This window comes from Acomys minous (genome assembly GCF_964271855.1).
Source record: "Acomys minous genome assembly, chromosome: 19".
NCBI classification, from domain to species: Eukaryota; Metazoa; Chordata; class Mammalia; order Rodentia; family Muridae; genus Acomys; species Acomys minous.
Window position 1 is genome coordinate 35,616,618 of NC_140499.1, and position 16,231 is coordinate 35,632,848.

Sequence of the window (16,231 nt, forward strand, 5' to 3'; positions counted from 1 at the left end):
CAATCTCACTCACTGAAGATGAGGCCCTTTCCTATGTGTAATGATTTCATTCCCAGGTAGAAGCTTTCTGATTCCACACTGCTTCAAAAAACAGTGCTCACCACATGGAAAGGTGGGGGGGGGGGCAATAGACAAAGAAATGGATCTGAAACCAAAGGGTGGATTTTGAGGTTGTGATGGCAAGCAGGTTGGCTATGTGGTTCTACAGAACAGAGGTGCAGAAAGAGGAGCGATATCAGTCGCCTTCTGTAATAGGTGGTTAAATAGGCAACATTTCCCTGAGTTTTCCCGGTGCCATCTTCTTGAGTGGGGTCTAAATAGTGCCATGCTTAGTGTAAACAGTGTTTCAAAGGAGAATGCCATTGTTGCTAGTAGATGTGCAAAAATGGTTTGATCTTAATTCATTTATTCCACAAATATTGTAGAGTAGCTGCACTATTCTGGGCACTATGGATATGTGACTAAACCAAACAAGATTATGTTCACTGAGTCCTCAGTGGTTGGTAGGTACAATGGAGAGAGATGAAATAGCAAAGTAAGTATATTCTACACTTGAACAGAGCATGAGGTATACTAAGGAGAAGACAATAAGCTAGGCAGGGAAGATAGAAAGATAGAAGGAGTCAGGAGTGCTTATGAAGGTAAGTGTTCAGTATATCTTAAAGGAAGTGATGGACAGAGAGACAGTCTGTGTAAGGAAGGGTGTTTCAGAAAGAGAGCATGTGTGCAAAAGGAACCAGGCGTGTTAAGCAAAGAGGAGAAGGAGGCAGAGAGTGACAGGAGGTCAGCGGCCGTGTGTGTTCAGAGCCACAGCTGCGCAGTATTTCCAGAGTGCACACAGCAGGGGATGCTTTGGAGGCTGTGGTAAGGATTTGGGTTTTGATGCTCAACAAAACAGAAAGGAAGACGCGCTTTCTGAATAGGGCACGAGTCCCAGTGATTGGGACAGGAAATAAGGTGAACACATCCGTGCTGGACTTTGATGACCATAAAGCAACATCATCCTGCCACACACTGGCCCTTCACTGCTGCCCTGCATTTGAAAACAAAGTCCCATGCCTGTGCCACCGCGGGGACTACCGTTATGTTCTTTCCCTCATTGGGTCTGTTTTGAGGTCCATGCAGAACCTAGTAGGGTATTTTCAGAACTGGATTTTCCACAATTAGACACCCCCTGAGTCTTTCTCAGACTCCTGAAAAACATCTCCCCCATGAAGATTGAAATAGAAAAAAGTGCAAGTTGTTTCCACTAACAATTGCAGAGCAATGTGGTTTTGCACACATTACCTTTATTGGAGAGGCTGGGGTAGAATTAATACTGAATCTGTGTGTAATGTAAGACTCCTTCTATTTTACGCTGTTCTTTATTTTTCCTGTCTTCGTGTTTCACATGTGACTGTGCTTATTTTTGTTCTCTGCCATATCTGTAACCGAAATTAATCGGGCCCATATTAGAAGCACGCCTTAGTCTAAAGAAAGGCCTAAATTATGTCTGTCTTGCTTGGTAGAATTCAAGATATAATGCCATCAGTACAACTGCAGTGAGACCAGATTTGCGTAGTTTTCATCCCCCCACAAAGACCTTATAAGTGTCGTGCCAACTGCAGAGAGTAGCCCTAGACTGCTGGAATTTTTTTTTTTTTTAACCAATGGTTCCTGACAAGTTTTCCGCACAACGGTCTAGCTAAGGCTCTCCACTCTCACGCAGGCAGCACTGAGAATCATATCCATAAGAACTCAATATGCTCTCAGTCATCAATGTGCCTATGTGAAAAGTGGGGGGCCAGTCACCCCACACTCAGCTCCCCCTTCTATGCCTCCTTCTGTTTCTATGCCTCCTGAACTTGGAACCATCTTTCTGTCTGTCTACTTTACTAGCAGTCTTCCTCCATCCCTTACCTCCAGCGCCTCTCACAGGAGGCCATATTTATTCAAAGTGCACTGGTGACTTTGGCCTTGAGACATTCCTCTCGAAGCCTTTAGATATCACTATTATACCAGTTTCCTCCTCTCAATATCCATTTGCTAGACCCCTCCTCCTCAGCCAGCCGCTCATGGTGTTCTGCAGGGGTGGGCCTTGACCAATTTTTTTCCTCAGGACATTCTCTCAGCAATGTAGACTTTTCATTCTACATAATCCCTGTACCCTGGCAACACTTAGACCTGCTCTATGAACACTAGATTCATGCATCCACCTGTCTCTGTAACCTCTGTACTTGGAGATCTCAGAGTATCTCAGAACTGACACCCCAAAGGGAACATTTGTTTTCTAGAAATAAGGCCCCGTCTCTAAACTGTAGCCCTGAGCCCCATTTTGCCTGTCTACCTCAGCAAATGGCCACCGCCATTTATTTAATTGTGTAAGCTACCTGCAAACTGTTTTGGATCTGCTTTCAGATGTGTTTGTTTGTTTGTTTGTTTGTTTGTTTTTTCATCTTCCTCCATCTCCAAGGCAGAAGCATTGTTTTCAACTAGACATTTCTTAAAGAGGTAAACCTATCAGACATCTTAGAATTTCCAAAAGCTTACTGAAATTAACATCTGCTCTAAAACATTTAACATAGATTTTGAAGCTCCAATGTAAACTATACCACGTGATGTCTCTAGCTCCAATTAAACATTTTAGTTAATAAATGTGCATCACTTCTCACTGTCTATCCCTCTAGCTGCATTATCTGTCCTTCCCTAGGGTCTTGTGTGTGCTTTCTCTGCTGCCTGGGACATTCTCCGAAGGGGCTCAGCAACTCAGCTACTGGACATAGACTCTGTTCAAAACTGAAAGCCTGATCCCTGCTCTCACTCTCAGAGCAGCCCGTTCATCACCCTAAGAAGTATGGCAGTATGTGGTTATTTAATTATTTACAGACACTCCTGCTTGACTCTCCCAGTAGGCTGCAGGCTTCACTGTGGAATCCTCAGTGCCCTTTACAAGGACTGGCGTGCAATGGACACTCTGTCTGTCAAATATGCAAAGTGAAAGCCCCTGTGGCACTGATGCTCAACACAGGCTGCCAATTTGAGACTACTTCCTTTGGGGGAAAAAAAAAAAAACCTAAGCCAAGATCCAAAGCCGGTACTCCAGCCCTACCCTCCAGTGCCTCCAGCTTAATTAGCATGGGATGGGAGCTGGTTTCAGTAATCTTAGAAAGGCCTTCAGGGGATTCATATGTGTTGGGTAGGAGCATAACTGCCCCCAAATGGATTATGGGGTCCATTTAGATACCACCTAAATCTTACATTGGGGGAAAAGGCTTCTTAAAACTAGCTTGTAAGTGATTAGAGGAGAAAGCAAATTAATTGATTTATGACAACAGTAGAGACCAGAAATGTGATATAGAGAAGGGTGGGGCATACAAATTATCCTGGAATCTCTAAGGAGTGGAAAGACCTATGCAGGATCTTGGGCTGTACGCATCTGCAGGCTACGGCAATGACTGCAGCCATTGCTGCCTGATCCCACGGGTATGGTTTTTCCTTTTCTGTCTCCTTTGTTCTGAAGAACTGACAAACTCCACATAGAGAACTGGAAGGAGTCATTTCCTTCTTTCTTCTTCTTCTTCTTCTTCTTCTTCTTCTTCTTCTTCTTCTCTCTCTCTCTCTCTCTCTCTCTCTCTCTCTCTCTCTCTCTCTCTCTCTCTCTCTCTCTCTCTCTCTCCTTCCTTCATGGCTCCTGACAAGGTGTGGGTCCTCACCTAGCCACACAGTAGACTTCTAAAAATTGGCCCCATCATGACTTCGGTGTGAAGAACTGAGGAGGCCAGAGGAAAGCTGCAGGTGAGTATGCCTGAGAAAAAGGAAGAGAGGAGATCCGGGTGGTACAGGCAGCGTGTATAAGCACAGATCCCTGAGCTACGCACAGGGTGAGAGAAATGGGAGTGAAGGTAGAAACCCCTGGGTGTCTCCTGATGGAATGGGACTCACCTAAAATTAGTGACCCCTAATACAGTCACTGGCCTATGACTGTATATGCTGACTCCCATTTAAAGGGTTTGTCTTAAAAAAACAAAAACAAAAACAAAACAAAACAAAACAAAAACTCTAAAACTCTATCTTGGCACAGGCAGGATTTAGAGCTGGGCTGTGCGTGGATTCTATAAACTCAGGTAAACATTACCCAAACTCTAGGGACCCTGGGCTCCCCGTGTGGGATATAGAGAGAATGAGGTGGTTTATACTTCAAGAGTGACCTGTGACCCTCCGGAGGCCGCAGCCTGTCGGTCCATCATTTTATTGTTGCGTACAGCTTCTTTCTAGTCACTGAAAATTTCTGGTGTCTAACATAAGGCTTGGTGCTTCCGAAGCATTGGCTGCTCTGCAAACGCTGGGACCTTGCAAGGTATTGCTCTGGGCATAGCCTTTTCCCTTCTCCCTCTGCCCCCACCCACCCCTGTTTGCCCTGGATTCGCTACCCTTTCTTTATCCAATACCCGCTTTTCCAAGTGAATTAAGACGCAGCGTAAGCACGGGACTGCTCCTTCCTGTGTAAAAGCATCTGCCCAGGTTCTCCTCGCAACAGACTAGAACTGGAACTGGGATTAAACCCCGTATATCTGAGTCATCTTGCTTTCCGGACGCTGCTGGTCAGGCTGTCCGTCAGAGCTATCAAGTTGTCTCCGCAGGGTCTTCTCTTCAGAGTTTCACTCAGAGATGGAGCATGTACGTACGTGACTGAGTTATTTAGCTGAAGTGGTGCCCACCCACCCACCCCCTGCCCAGCCCCCGCTGCACACCAGCTTTTCTTTGCCCTGCTTCGTGATGCTGGGTCAAGATTTCCAAATGAGTTTTGCCTTGGCAGCTGCTCAGTTAACCTCTGCCCCGTGTTAGAATGAACAGGGAAGGCGTGCTCTTTCCTACTCCTTATGACTCCTGGCACCAAGGCCAGGGGAACAGCACTTACCCCTTGGCAGCAGCAGTATGGCATTTCATACTCCCCCAAACCTCTGATGGTGTCCCCAGGACAGGCAGTGGCAGCTCTTCCAGGTCTGAGACCCAGTGCTCTAAGGGCCTCCCTAGTTCAAGTGAATTAAATAAGCCTTCCATTTCTTCCCCAACTCTGCAGGAACGGTTGGTGTTTCCAGAAATGACCCTCTGAGCTACCTCAGCTCTCCTTTGTAGTTTTTCAGTCCTCCAACCCCTGCTTAGTCATTTCCCTCTAGCTCAGGTGTTCTCAACCTGTGGGTCACGCCCCATTGCACGTGTGTGTGTGTGTGTGTGTGTGTGTGTGTGTGTGTGTGTGTGTGTGTGTGTAGGGGGACACTTGTCCAATGACCCTTCACAGGGGTCACCAAAGACCATCAGAGAACACAGATACTTCTTACATTACAATTCATAACAGCCAAATTACAGTTATGAAGTAGCGACGAAAGTAATTTTATGATGGGGGTGGTCACCACATGAGGAACTGTATTAAAGGCAGGCTTGCAGCATTAGAAGGGTGAGACCCACTGCTCTGGTTGCGCTCTCCTGAGCTTGCAGCACAATCACCACAGGACAAGCTAAAGCACACATGGTTGTCTACCCCAGAGTCTCAGTCACTCAGGCTGCGGCTGCAGCTGCTACTCTGCTGAGGAATTCCCTGATGATTTGGATGCTGCTCACCTGGAGGGATCCTACCTGAGCTACTAGCCTACTTTACATCTCTGCTGAAATCATGCATAGTGTGTCTGCTATCTGAATGCTCTCGGACTCAACTAACTGTCTACAAGTTTGGCTTTGAATGTTTAGAGGGTGATATGACCCCCAAATGCTTAAACCTTGACCTTCCTGTAAGACTGAGTTGCTATCCTGGCTTGTTTTCACCACAGCCCAAAGCCAGTCCTGTGCCACACACCTGCCTGTTGCTCCTGGCACAGGTCCTCCTGCCTCTATGAGCTGCAATGCTAATTTTATCCCAGTAGGGTTCTGATTTCTCTCACTTATGGCATCTAGGTGATCAAGTTAACATTGCTTTTCCAGGCTTGCTTTTTCAAGCCAATAAATGCATGTGGCTTTTTTTTTTCTATATGCAGAAAGCTTCACACTGGCTACTTTTGCCAAAGACAGATGAGAACTCCCTGGTCTACCCTCATAGAATACTCATTACTGTAATACTTAAAAGTTGTGTTGTTTGTATATAAAAGATGTGGGATGTGGAATCCTTGCTGGAGAGAGAGCTCCTTTCCTTGGGTGAATAATTCGGTTAGCAAGGTGTGGGTGGTGAACACCGTGTGTGTGTGTGTGTGTGTGTGTGTGTGTGTGTGTGTGTGTGTGTGTGTGTGAGTAGTAAGTCCCCTGTTGACTGCAGGGCTCTGCTTTCTAGGCAGGCACCTGTACAAGTTGGTGCTGCAGTTGGGTAATGTTAAGAGGAATGAGTTTTTGCTGGCTGCCTCAGAGCTGGCTGCCACGGGCAACTTCAAAGAAGAAAGAAATTGTCCAACAGGGATACTCATTACACTTTTGGCTGGTGTGTGCTGTAATCTCCCAGAAATCATCAATACAACATGATATAATGTTGAAGCAATCTGCAAGTTGGGAAATGGTGTAAAATCAGAGACCTCCTACCTAAAGATAGTCATGAATTATGTAAATATATTTCATTTTCTCATTTTTCTCACTTCAGAAAAGGTATTCTAAGCACTTTGTGGCACTGACTAGTTCTTATTTTCTTTCTCATTAACTCTGGTTATGAAGTGGAATGTGTTTGTCAAAGCATCCATTTATGGGTGCACGGTGTATCCTTACACAGATCTAACTAGCATCAGGCTGCATGAAGTCCTGACTCCTGAATACGTTACTCATCTGTGGATGCCTTTATCACTCTTATGATGACATTTCTTATTTGTGACTAAATAAATGCACACTAGTGAGCTTTTAGAACTATTGATAGCCGTGAGCAAAAATAGTGATGGTTACCCATAGTTTCAATACTCAGAAATAATCACAATTAACAAACTATCCCCATCTATCTCTCCTATCCAAATATAGCCTCTATATAGGTGTGTGAGTGCATGTGTGTTAAAAAGTGTATGACTATATAAGCAATTTAATCAACATCTTCTATGTATATTTTCTTTATAATCCAACCCGGTCATAATATTTGTAAAATCTTAATACTGTTTTCACTTAACATTTGATACAGCATTAATCCTTTTGATTACATCTTCAAAACGATAATGTGATGATCATAAGTCATTCATACAGACTACCATAATGTATATAATGAATTCCATATTTTTAGACAATTATAGCATTTCTTCACTATTTGCTGTCATTCATAATACTACAGGACTATTTCTACATGCATGGCATGAGATTACGTTTAGTCAGGGCATCTTTTGACACACTGAAAAGCACATTGTCTTCGGAGGGAGACTTTTATACTTGCCTGAAATGAAGCTCACCAGATACAGCCCCAGTGGTCCGTGCAGGGTTTCAAAGGGCTTGCCAAAAGCGTTGTACATGAAGAAGGCTGTCCCCACCATGGTTAAGACGACAAGAATCATGCAGAAGAGAATGATATTGACGTGGATGCTCACAGGGATGGTTTGGAGCAAATCTGGGAAGACTGAGGATAAACCAAGGATTAAAGGGATTTCACCATCAGCACTTCGCAAGGGTAACCTACAGTGCAAACCCCTCTTCTTTCACATGCTTTCAAAAGTCACTAAAAACCACTCTCATGAACACATTTTCTCACTTACCAATTTACAAGGGGTTTACCCAAAGATCTGAAGATGGGCTCATTTGAAAGAATTCACCCATCAAACATGGCAACTGGTGATTCTTTTGCCCTTGATTATACATTCTGTACATTTTGATGGCCAAAGTTTTAATGACAGGTCTTTAATAATCACTTTTAAAATCTATCTAAACTTATAATAATATTTTAAATTTAAATGCACCTGGGAGAACTCGCTTCAGGGGATTTTGATACTGCCTTGCTTTTTATAATGTAAAAAAAAAATGGTTTCTAGACCACAGTAAGAAAGAATTAGGAATTTTCAATCAACTTCAATATTTTGATGTAGCACAAAGCTGAGGGAAAATAATTTCTGGTACTACAAGAAATATATTTCCATTTAGTTAAACATGCCAAATCTATTTCTAGATTTTTGTATTCAGGGCAAGTAATCCTTGCTGCTCAGAAGAAGAAAAACCTTAAAGGCTTATCAGCCCTATCAGTGTTGCATTAGCACGATTGTTGTCAGCAAATGTGGATGACAAATAAAGGAAAGTCAGCTCCATGATAGTCCCAAGCAACTAGCCAGTGCTTAATTTATTTGTTGAGCATCTACTATGTGCCAGCCATAGCTCGGGGAGCCAGAGGTGGAGCCATAAAACAAGACAGAGAAAGACCCAGATGTCTTCCACAGAGCTTGAACCTAATGGGAGCACCCTGATTAATGGCAAGTGAGCAGATAAATCTGATTTCTTATTTTCAAAGGTGTTCACTAAGGTTGTCTCTCTTTACACAGCTGTCACTTCTTCTTTAAGAGGTAGAGTTAGTTCCTCAATGGCCTTCAGGAGTAACTGTATTATGTAGCTTAGTGGTCCTTTATCATCCTATTATAAGGATAATGCATTTGAAAACTCTTTTAAAAGTCTACTTTCTGCAAACCGGGTCTACTAAATCCAAACCACTTAGCATAGTCTCATGATAGTTGGGATGTAGGGAAAGGAAACTCCTGTGCACTTTTCTTGGGAGTAAAAATTGGAAAAACCTCCCTGCTGCTGGGCAATATCTATAAAGCACTGATACATCTACCCTCTTTAGCTCAACAATATTATATATTTACGGGAGCCTCTCTGAAGCACCTGTAGGCACATGAGTCTGGTGAAGTATTATAAATATAGTCCTTGCTGAAAAGCCTGGGAAGAGCCTGCGTGTTTACCAATAGTGCATACAACCCTACACAATGGAATTTTGCAGGGATCAGAGCAATTCTATAGGAACAGATGTGGAATTACCATCAAAATGTGGTGTGAAATAGAAAGAAAAAGCCACACAGAGAGAAGTGTGCATCATCCAACCATATGGGGGAAGCCAAAGGGGTGTGTTTATAACAATTATCTAAATACTCTGTTCTCCTGACTGAATTCTCTGTACAGGTGAGATAGGTAGATTATTAAAAACCAAGGCACAGGAAACTGGGGAGACAGCTCAGTGGGCCAGAGCCCTTGTTCTGCAAACCATGAAGATGTGAGTTCAAGTCTTCCGCATCCATGTAAAAAGCAGGACATGTTAAGATGTACATGTCAAGCACTGAAAGGTAGAGTCAGGTGGATCCCAGGAGCCCACTGGCCAGCCAGCCAACCTTACAAAAACAGTGAGCTCCTTGTTCAGAGATGGGGGTGGGGGGATGGAGAGGAAGGGGGGATGGGGGGAGGGGCAGCTATGCTATGCTCCAGGTTCTTTACTCAGATACTGCATACACTAGTGTGTTTATTCTTTTGACTACTTTATATTTTATTTATTCTGTGTGTATGCCCACGTGTGTGTGTGCATGTGCTTGTGCGCATGCACACACACACATGTACATCAGAGAACAGTTTTTGAGAGTTGGCCTCAGCTGCCTGTTTTAACAACTAACTTCCATTCACTTGTTAAGAGCTAACTGAGAGGTTTCTGAAGGCCAGGGTGTCTTGTTGGCTTATGGATGACTCCTCCACACCTCTAAGTATTTGAATCCTGTTGTGTATGGTAATCCTAACTATAAAAGAACAGAAGACCACATGAGATGTCTTCCTAGACTCATACTACCCAATGTCATTAAAGTGACACCTTCCAATATTTCATGGTCTGTTCCCAGCTTCAGCCATGGATAAGCTATACTAGTGCTAGCCAGAAAATCGGTTTTTCACCCGAGCTGGCTCTCGTTTTCCACAATGTGGGCCAGGCATTGAATTCAGGTCCTTAGCCTTGATAGCAAGCTTTTTCACTCACAGAGCCTGGCCAATTTTTACAAATAGGAAGGAAATATTATTTTGCCTTAAGTTGATACAGTAAAATTACTGAGGTACAGAGATTTAATTTGCCTAAAATCATAATGACAGCTGCCTTTGTGGCCACTCTCCATACCTTTTAGTTTTAGAACAACAATAAAATTAACATGAAAAAAGATCTCACATTTTGATTCTGTAAGTTTTTAAAATGTTGTTGTTGTTGTTGTTGTTGTTATTATTATTATTATTATTATTATTATTATTATTATTATTATTATTGTATGCTGCGTTGGATCTCTTCTTTGGCCTCTATGTGGGCTTCTGGGATCAAGATCACATTTCCAAGACTTGTGCAGCAAGCTCCTTTACCCACTGAGCCATCTTGCCAAACCTCTGCAAGATTTAACAAATGCAGTCAATCTATATAACTGTCACCACAATCAAGATATAGGATGTTCTACCATTTCCCAACCTTCCTCCACTCTTTTTTCCCCCAACTCCTTGGCTTTGGCAGGTAGAACTCTAGAAGAAAAATTGAAGTGCTTTCCAAAATGTAGGTGTCATCCTCTTCCTCCTCTTGAAGCAAGGGACCAGTTGTTCCACTGTTTCTTCATCAGGGTTTTAAAAACTGAAGCCATTTGGCAGACGTAGGCCATCTCATTGTTTTAATTAGCATTTCCCAGAGGACTGTGGAGGTGGACCATGCTTGGTGAACTTGTTCTTGATATTTGCATTAGTTTGGGTGATGTGTCTATTTATATCTTTTGTATGTATTTTACTAGGTTGTCTGTAATTGAGTTTTGAGACAGCTCTATGAATGCTGGATGCAAGCTCTCTACCAGATAAGAAAATCGACTATTTTCTCCATGTCTGGGCCATGTCTCTGTGTCTTTTAAAGAACACTTCTTCCCTTTATGAAGTCCAATTTATCAATTCTTTCTTTTATGCATCAGGTTTCAGATCTAAGAAGTTTTTGACAAATGCAAGGTTTCAGATGTTTTTTCTTGAAATTTGTAGTGTGTGTGTGTGTGTGTGTGTGTGTGTGTGTGTGTGTGTGTGTGTGTGTGTCTTTGTGTATAAGACAGGGACCAGCTTGGGTATTGGCACTGCCCACCTATTTTGTATTTTGTAGCAGGTCCCTAGCTGTATATTAGCTGAATACTTTACAATTATGCTTGGTTGATGTCATATGATAAAACTTTTCTTGGGAAAATGCAGCACATAGTCTATACACTCCTATAATATAAAGATCAGAAAAGTCTAATTTGGTGCACTAATGAGTTTTATTGGGATTACGTATAAGACTATAGGTGAAAGGTTACTTACAGGAGCAAAAATGACTCAAAGACAGCTGCATCATTAAAATCTACCCAAGCATGGGTAACAACTCACAAAGTCTGGAAAACCTGGTATAGTGAGAATCTTGGAATATTTGTTTCTTTTTTAAAAAACACAGAAATATTATAAGAATATGCTTTTGCTTTTATTTCAAGTGTGCAACAGAGGGCTGCTTCAGGTTGTCCACAGTAGCTGACTAGAGGTGTGATCTTGCCAGCTTCAGATAGTTTCCTAGATTGTGTGATTTTGGAATTCTGGTGGCTTTTCAGAGGGCATATAAATGCTAAGACCCCAAGATGTGGTGCGTGCAGGTTGTTGGTGGGTTGCTGTTGCTTGCTGTTGTGTTGTGTTGCTTGTTGTGAAGTAGCCACGCACAAAGATGAACAAGAAGAAATTAGATAATCTGAGAGCGAAGACCAAGCTTGCCCCAAGGAGCCCGATGCTTTACTCTGCCAGGAGGGCACTAGTAAATCTGGTCCATTTCAGACATCATTTGCCTTGCTACAGAAGGAGCTCACGTGGAAGACAGAATGTCTCAATCTGGGAAGAAGCTGTTGGACATCAGTGGGTTTGCCAGCCAGCCCCAGGATCTGATCATCTCCCCTTCTCTAGCCCTGGGATTATAAACTAAGCCCACCACAGCTAGTTCATTTATTTATTACTTGTTAGCACGGGTTCTGGAAATCAAAGCCAGGTCTCAAGCTTGCCTGGAAAGCAGTTTACTGACTAAGCCATCTCCCCTGCCTCTTGGTGTCTATTTTGAGGTGTTTTTTTTTTGTACATAGTAATAGTTTGGGGCCAAGGCTGTTCTGCTTCTCTTCTGTACCCTAGCTGTTCCAGAACCTAGGTAGCTTGACTTCCACTACCAAGGCATGCCATCCCACTTCTTAAGAATGCACCTCAGAGAACAGAAAGACACACTTCACCCAACCCTGAATGCCGATGCTTATGTGCCCTCATTCATGGTCACCAATACTGAAATCCACTAAATAGCATCAATGGGTGGACAGCTAAGCAAGGTGCGCACATCCGTATAATAAACTATAAGCCAGTAACGAAAGGAAGCAGACAACTGCTGCACACAGTAGCACAGATAAATCTGAAAGGATGGTCATTGTTCACCATTCTGACAGAAGAATGAAGGCATCTTGGTCCTAGGAAAGAGAGGGCGAGAAGGATAATCCAGGCTACGGAGCTGACATGCAAAGAAAGCCTGTCATGCCCTTGTTACTGAAGCCTGCTGTTATGACACAGAGTTGAACAAGTCATCAGCTAACGACTCCTAGTACAAACACAAGCACCGGGAGGCACCCAGTAGGAAACGTGCTCTCATGCAATCATTTCATAGGGGTTGTATCCTTGGAATCTGTGCTCTTAGGCCCTTTCCACATTCTCTAGCCTCCCTTTCTTACCACTTTCAGCCTTTTACTCTGTCCTCTGGGCGCCCGTGGGCACACGCGCACACGCACGCGCACACGCACACACACCCTAACCTGGCTTAAAGGAAATCTGCTATTTCCCAATTTCAATGTTTTCCTTTACACCTAGTCTCTACGCCAGGCTCCTTTTAGCCAGTTGCCATTTCACCTCCTGCAAAGACCTGCCTCGTCCGCTCTTTCACGGGCTGTTTGAAAAGCGCCCTTTCTGGTTGTGACACTGCGGATCATAGTCACATTCTCTTACTTGATATCCGTGCTGTTTAGGCCTGTGAACCATTTTCTATGAAGGTCTTTCCTCCTTAGGCTTCCCTCAGCCAGTCCCTTGCACCTCAGCCACCCTTCTGCCAGTCTCTTGCCTCCCTCTCTTTTTCTCACGCACACACCACTCCCTTCCAGGGCGTGCCTCCTACTGTCTCCTTCATCCCTCCCTGAGGAATTCCCTGTTCCGCTGTGCATCCAGCCTCTGCCTCCCGGCTGCAGGTCCCACCGCTCTACCCCAGTCTGCCCTCTGCCTTGAAGGCTGTTAAATATAACAACTTCAGCTTCGTCTTCCTTCTGCACTTGCTCTTTGCTCTTTCTGTTCTCCTTATCTCTGCCTGGCACAACTTTGCAGGACTTTGAGTGTATTCTGTCCTAGGTCCAGTTGCGTTTTTGTAAGGAGGATTTTTGAACCGGGTCTCTTTCTTTCCGCTCTTTTGTCACTGCTTTGTGGTGTTGGAAGTCTCCTGCCTCTGCCTTTCTGTTTGTTATTCTTCTCACCGATCGTCTGTCAGGTCACATGCCTTAATATTTTTAGTGGTTTCATATTACCTAGCAAGGAAGATCTGTCATGTCCTGGTCGATGCCCCCAGCCTTATCTTTCCTCCTCCCACTCACACATCTTCTGTGCTCTAGCCTCATGAAGCCATTTTCCCTGCTGTTCTTTTACTTGGAAGGTCTTTGCTTATAGTTAATGAAATATAAATGACCCTTGCGAACTTATTTGGTTTTCTATACTTTGTCCTTATACACAGTAACTCTCCTTCATTGAGCTTTCTGAACAAATACAATAATTTTGATAGTAACTACTGTTGTTCAGGCATTGATAGCTGGGGTTCGTCATCAATTTTGACTCCTACTTAGATTGCACACGTTGGCCCTTCTGAAGCTTCGTGTAGCTCTGTGGCATGCCTTGGACAAAATAATTAAAGTGCAAGCGACATATTTGAGTTCTACATCATAGAATTTAGTTGCTGGTGTGATGGTTCCACAAAACTTTCTCTGTCACAACTGTCAACATTGCCTATGACAGTTGTAGCCTAGAGTGAATCTCCAGCTGAAGAAATACATCTTTTTTTTTTTTAAACCTGTAGAGTTTGGTTTTATTTGTTAGAAAAACACAACTTGGCCCATTCTGACTGACAAAAACCATTCATTATAAAGACTTCTGCTAGATTCTGTCATTGAGAAAGCATCCTTTCTAATGGTGTTCCCATCTTTAGACTCCAGCATAATGCTAAGGCACTTATATATAGGCACTAAGAAGCCTTTCAGGAGAGAAAGAGAATTGTGTTGTACATATCTTTCTGTCTTGAACATTTTTATCCTACATGGAAAGTCAAGCTGTTTTCGTAGATCAAATAAAAAAAGATGAAAGGCATTTGTTTTTACTACCAAGTGATAAGCGTGTTCCTTTATTGCTTATCATTAATCCATGTTTTATTTGATACCCCCAAATGTATGACTTTCATTTCAATTGCTTCAAAATTTATTTTAGTTTTAGCTGCTGGATTTTTCTTTTTGTTATATTCACCTAGACCCTTCATTATCCCTTTATCTGTTACTGATTTTAGTCTGTCATGCCTCTTATTTAGTAATCTTAAAAACAGGACTTAGTAAATTTAATCTGAATTTATGTGCAATATAGCATTGCTCAGGAGTGACAAAGAACTGAAATATTATGAATCACAAAAGCAAAAGCCTATGGTGTTGCTGTTGGGAGCAACATGAATAGCCAGGCATTAACTGAGAAGAATGTCAGGTTCACCAGAGCAAAGCTCTCAGGGTTACGTAGGTTTTCAACTATGCAGTTTTGCCTTTAATATGTACAGTAAAGGTCTATAAACATTTCAGCTCCCTTGTCTGTAAATAGGGATAATGAAACAGCAATCTCACAGAAATAGAGAAATGAATAGTGGTTACGAGAGGCTGGGCTCGGAGAAGATTGGTCAATAGGCTTAGAGCTCCAATTAGACAGGAGAAATATGCTCTGTTGCACAGTAGGGTGACTCTAGTTAACAAAAGTGCATTGCATATTCCAAAATATCAAAGAGAAGGTTTTAATGTATCACCACAAATGATACATATTCTACTTACCCTGATTTGATCACTATTCAACACACACGTATCGTGGCATCACATTGTGCCCCATGAATATGTACTATTATGTGTCAAAAAAAAAAAAAAGAAGAAGAAGAAAGAAAAAATAAGTGTCACAGGGCATGTGAGAAATAAAAATGAGCTCATTTATGTAGCAGTTCTTTGGAAACGTGGAGTAATTGCCTAAATATTTCTTTCACCTGATGAGAACAGCAGGGAGAGCATCACACTAGAGTAGGATGTGATCATGCAGTGCAGAGTGTCTGCATTTTGTAGACTGAGGACCAGCCACTGGGATTGGGCAGGGGCCGGTTGGTCTACAGGTGATCAGATTATATGACTTACACCAGGACCAAAGAGGCTCCCCCCCCCCCCGCCCAACACACAGTAATCCTTTGATTATGTGAAATGAATTATTTTGTAGCTTCGATTTCTTTCTCTTTTTTCTTCATCACCAGGGGGCGACTATTAAAAATGCTGACATTTTAGCTTTCTTGATACATACTAATTTGATGCCTGTCGCACACTTTCCTCATCATATAATAAACTGCTCCTGTCCTTGTTTCTACTTCCTGTGTGCATTTGGGGTTCAGTGGAGGTGCACTCTCTGTAATACCTTCTCTAAAATAACCTTCAAGTTGATAACATCCTGCTAAAGGGACCCCTGTGAGTCTCTTTGGAAGGACCAGATGCTTGGCACAGACGACAGGCAGATGTAAATCACAATCGTAGCTTTGTTTTCACTCTGATCTTCTGCCAAGTTCTGCGAACTAGGTGGCTTCACCGACACAGACAGGTGGGGGTGAGCATCTGGCTAGCTGGGGCAAAACTGACTCTTTGGCCCAACCATCTGCACAGCTGCAGAAGTGCAAAGAAAGAACAGCTCTGCGGAAGAGAGGGAGGTGCACTGTTTCTCACTGGAGATTTATCTACCAGGTCCTTCAAGAATACGGACAGTTCAATGACTGGAAGCCAAGGATCTCAGCTTGATCTTGACCAGAAAAATCTGCTAAGCGTGGAATCCTAAATACTGCTTCTTACCCTTTCTCGGTTGGCTTCCCTCATTCCTGAGAGACTTTTGATCTCTTAGCCTCACTTGCTACTGCCAGTCCTGACCACCACCGCCCCAGTAATTCTCAACCTGGACGGTATCTTACAATCACCTGGCGAGCTGT

The 16,231-nt window shown here is 43.0% G+C and overlaps 1 protein-coding gene across 3 annotated transcripts in view; it reads right to left on the bottom strand.

Moving 5' to 3' along the window:
• Positions 1-16,231, bottom strand: part of CLRN1 (clarin 1) — a gene marked incomplete at both ends in the record, with an annotated part of 34,107 nt that overhangs the window by 5,881 nt on the left and 11,995 nt on the right. The window contains one exon of one of the 3 annotated variants that reach the window (XM_084768369.1): positions 7,364-7,543. The exons of 1 other annotated variant lie outside the window; for it this stretch is intronic. In XM_084768369.1, coding sequence (XP_084624495.1) covers positions 7,364-7,543 — 180 coding nt within the window. Of the gene's footprint in view, positions 1-7,363; positions 7,615-16,231 lie in introns of all 3 variants that reach the window. One more of the 3 variants, XM_084768368.1, reaches the window with a different exon arrangement.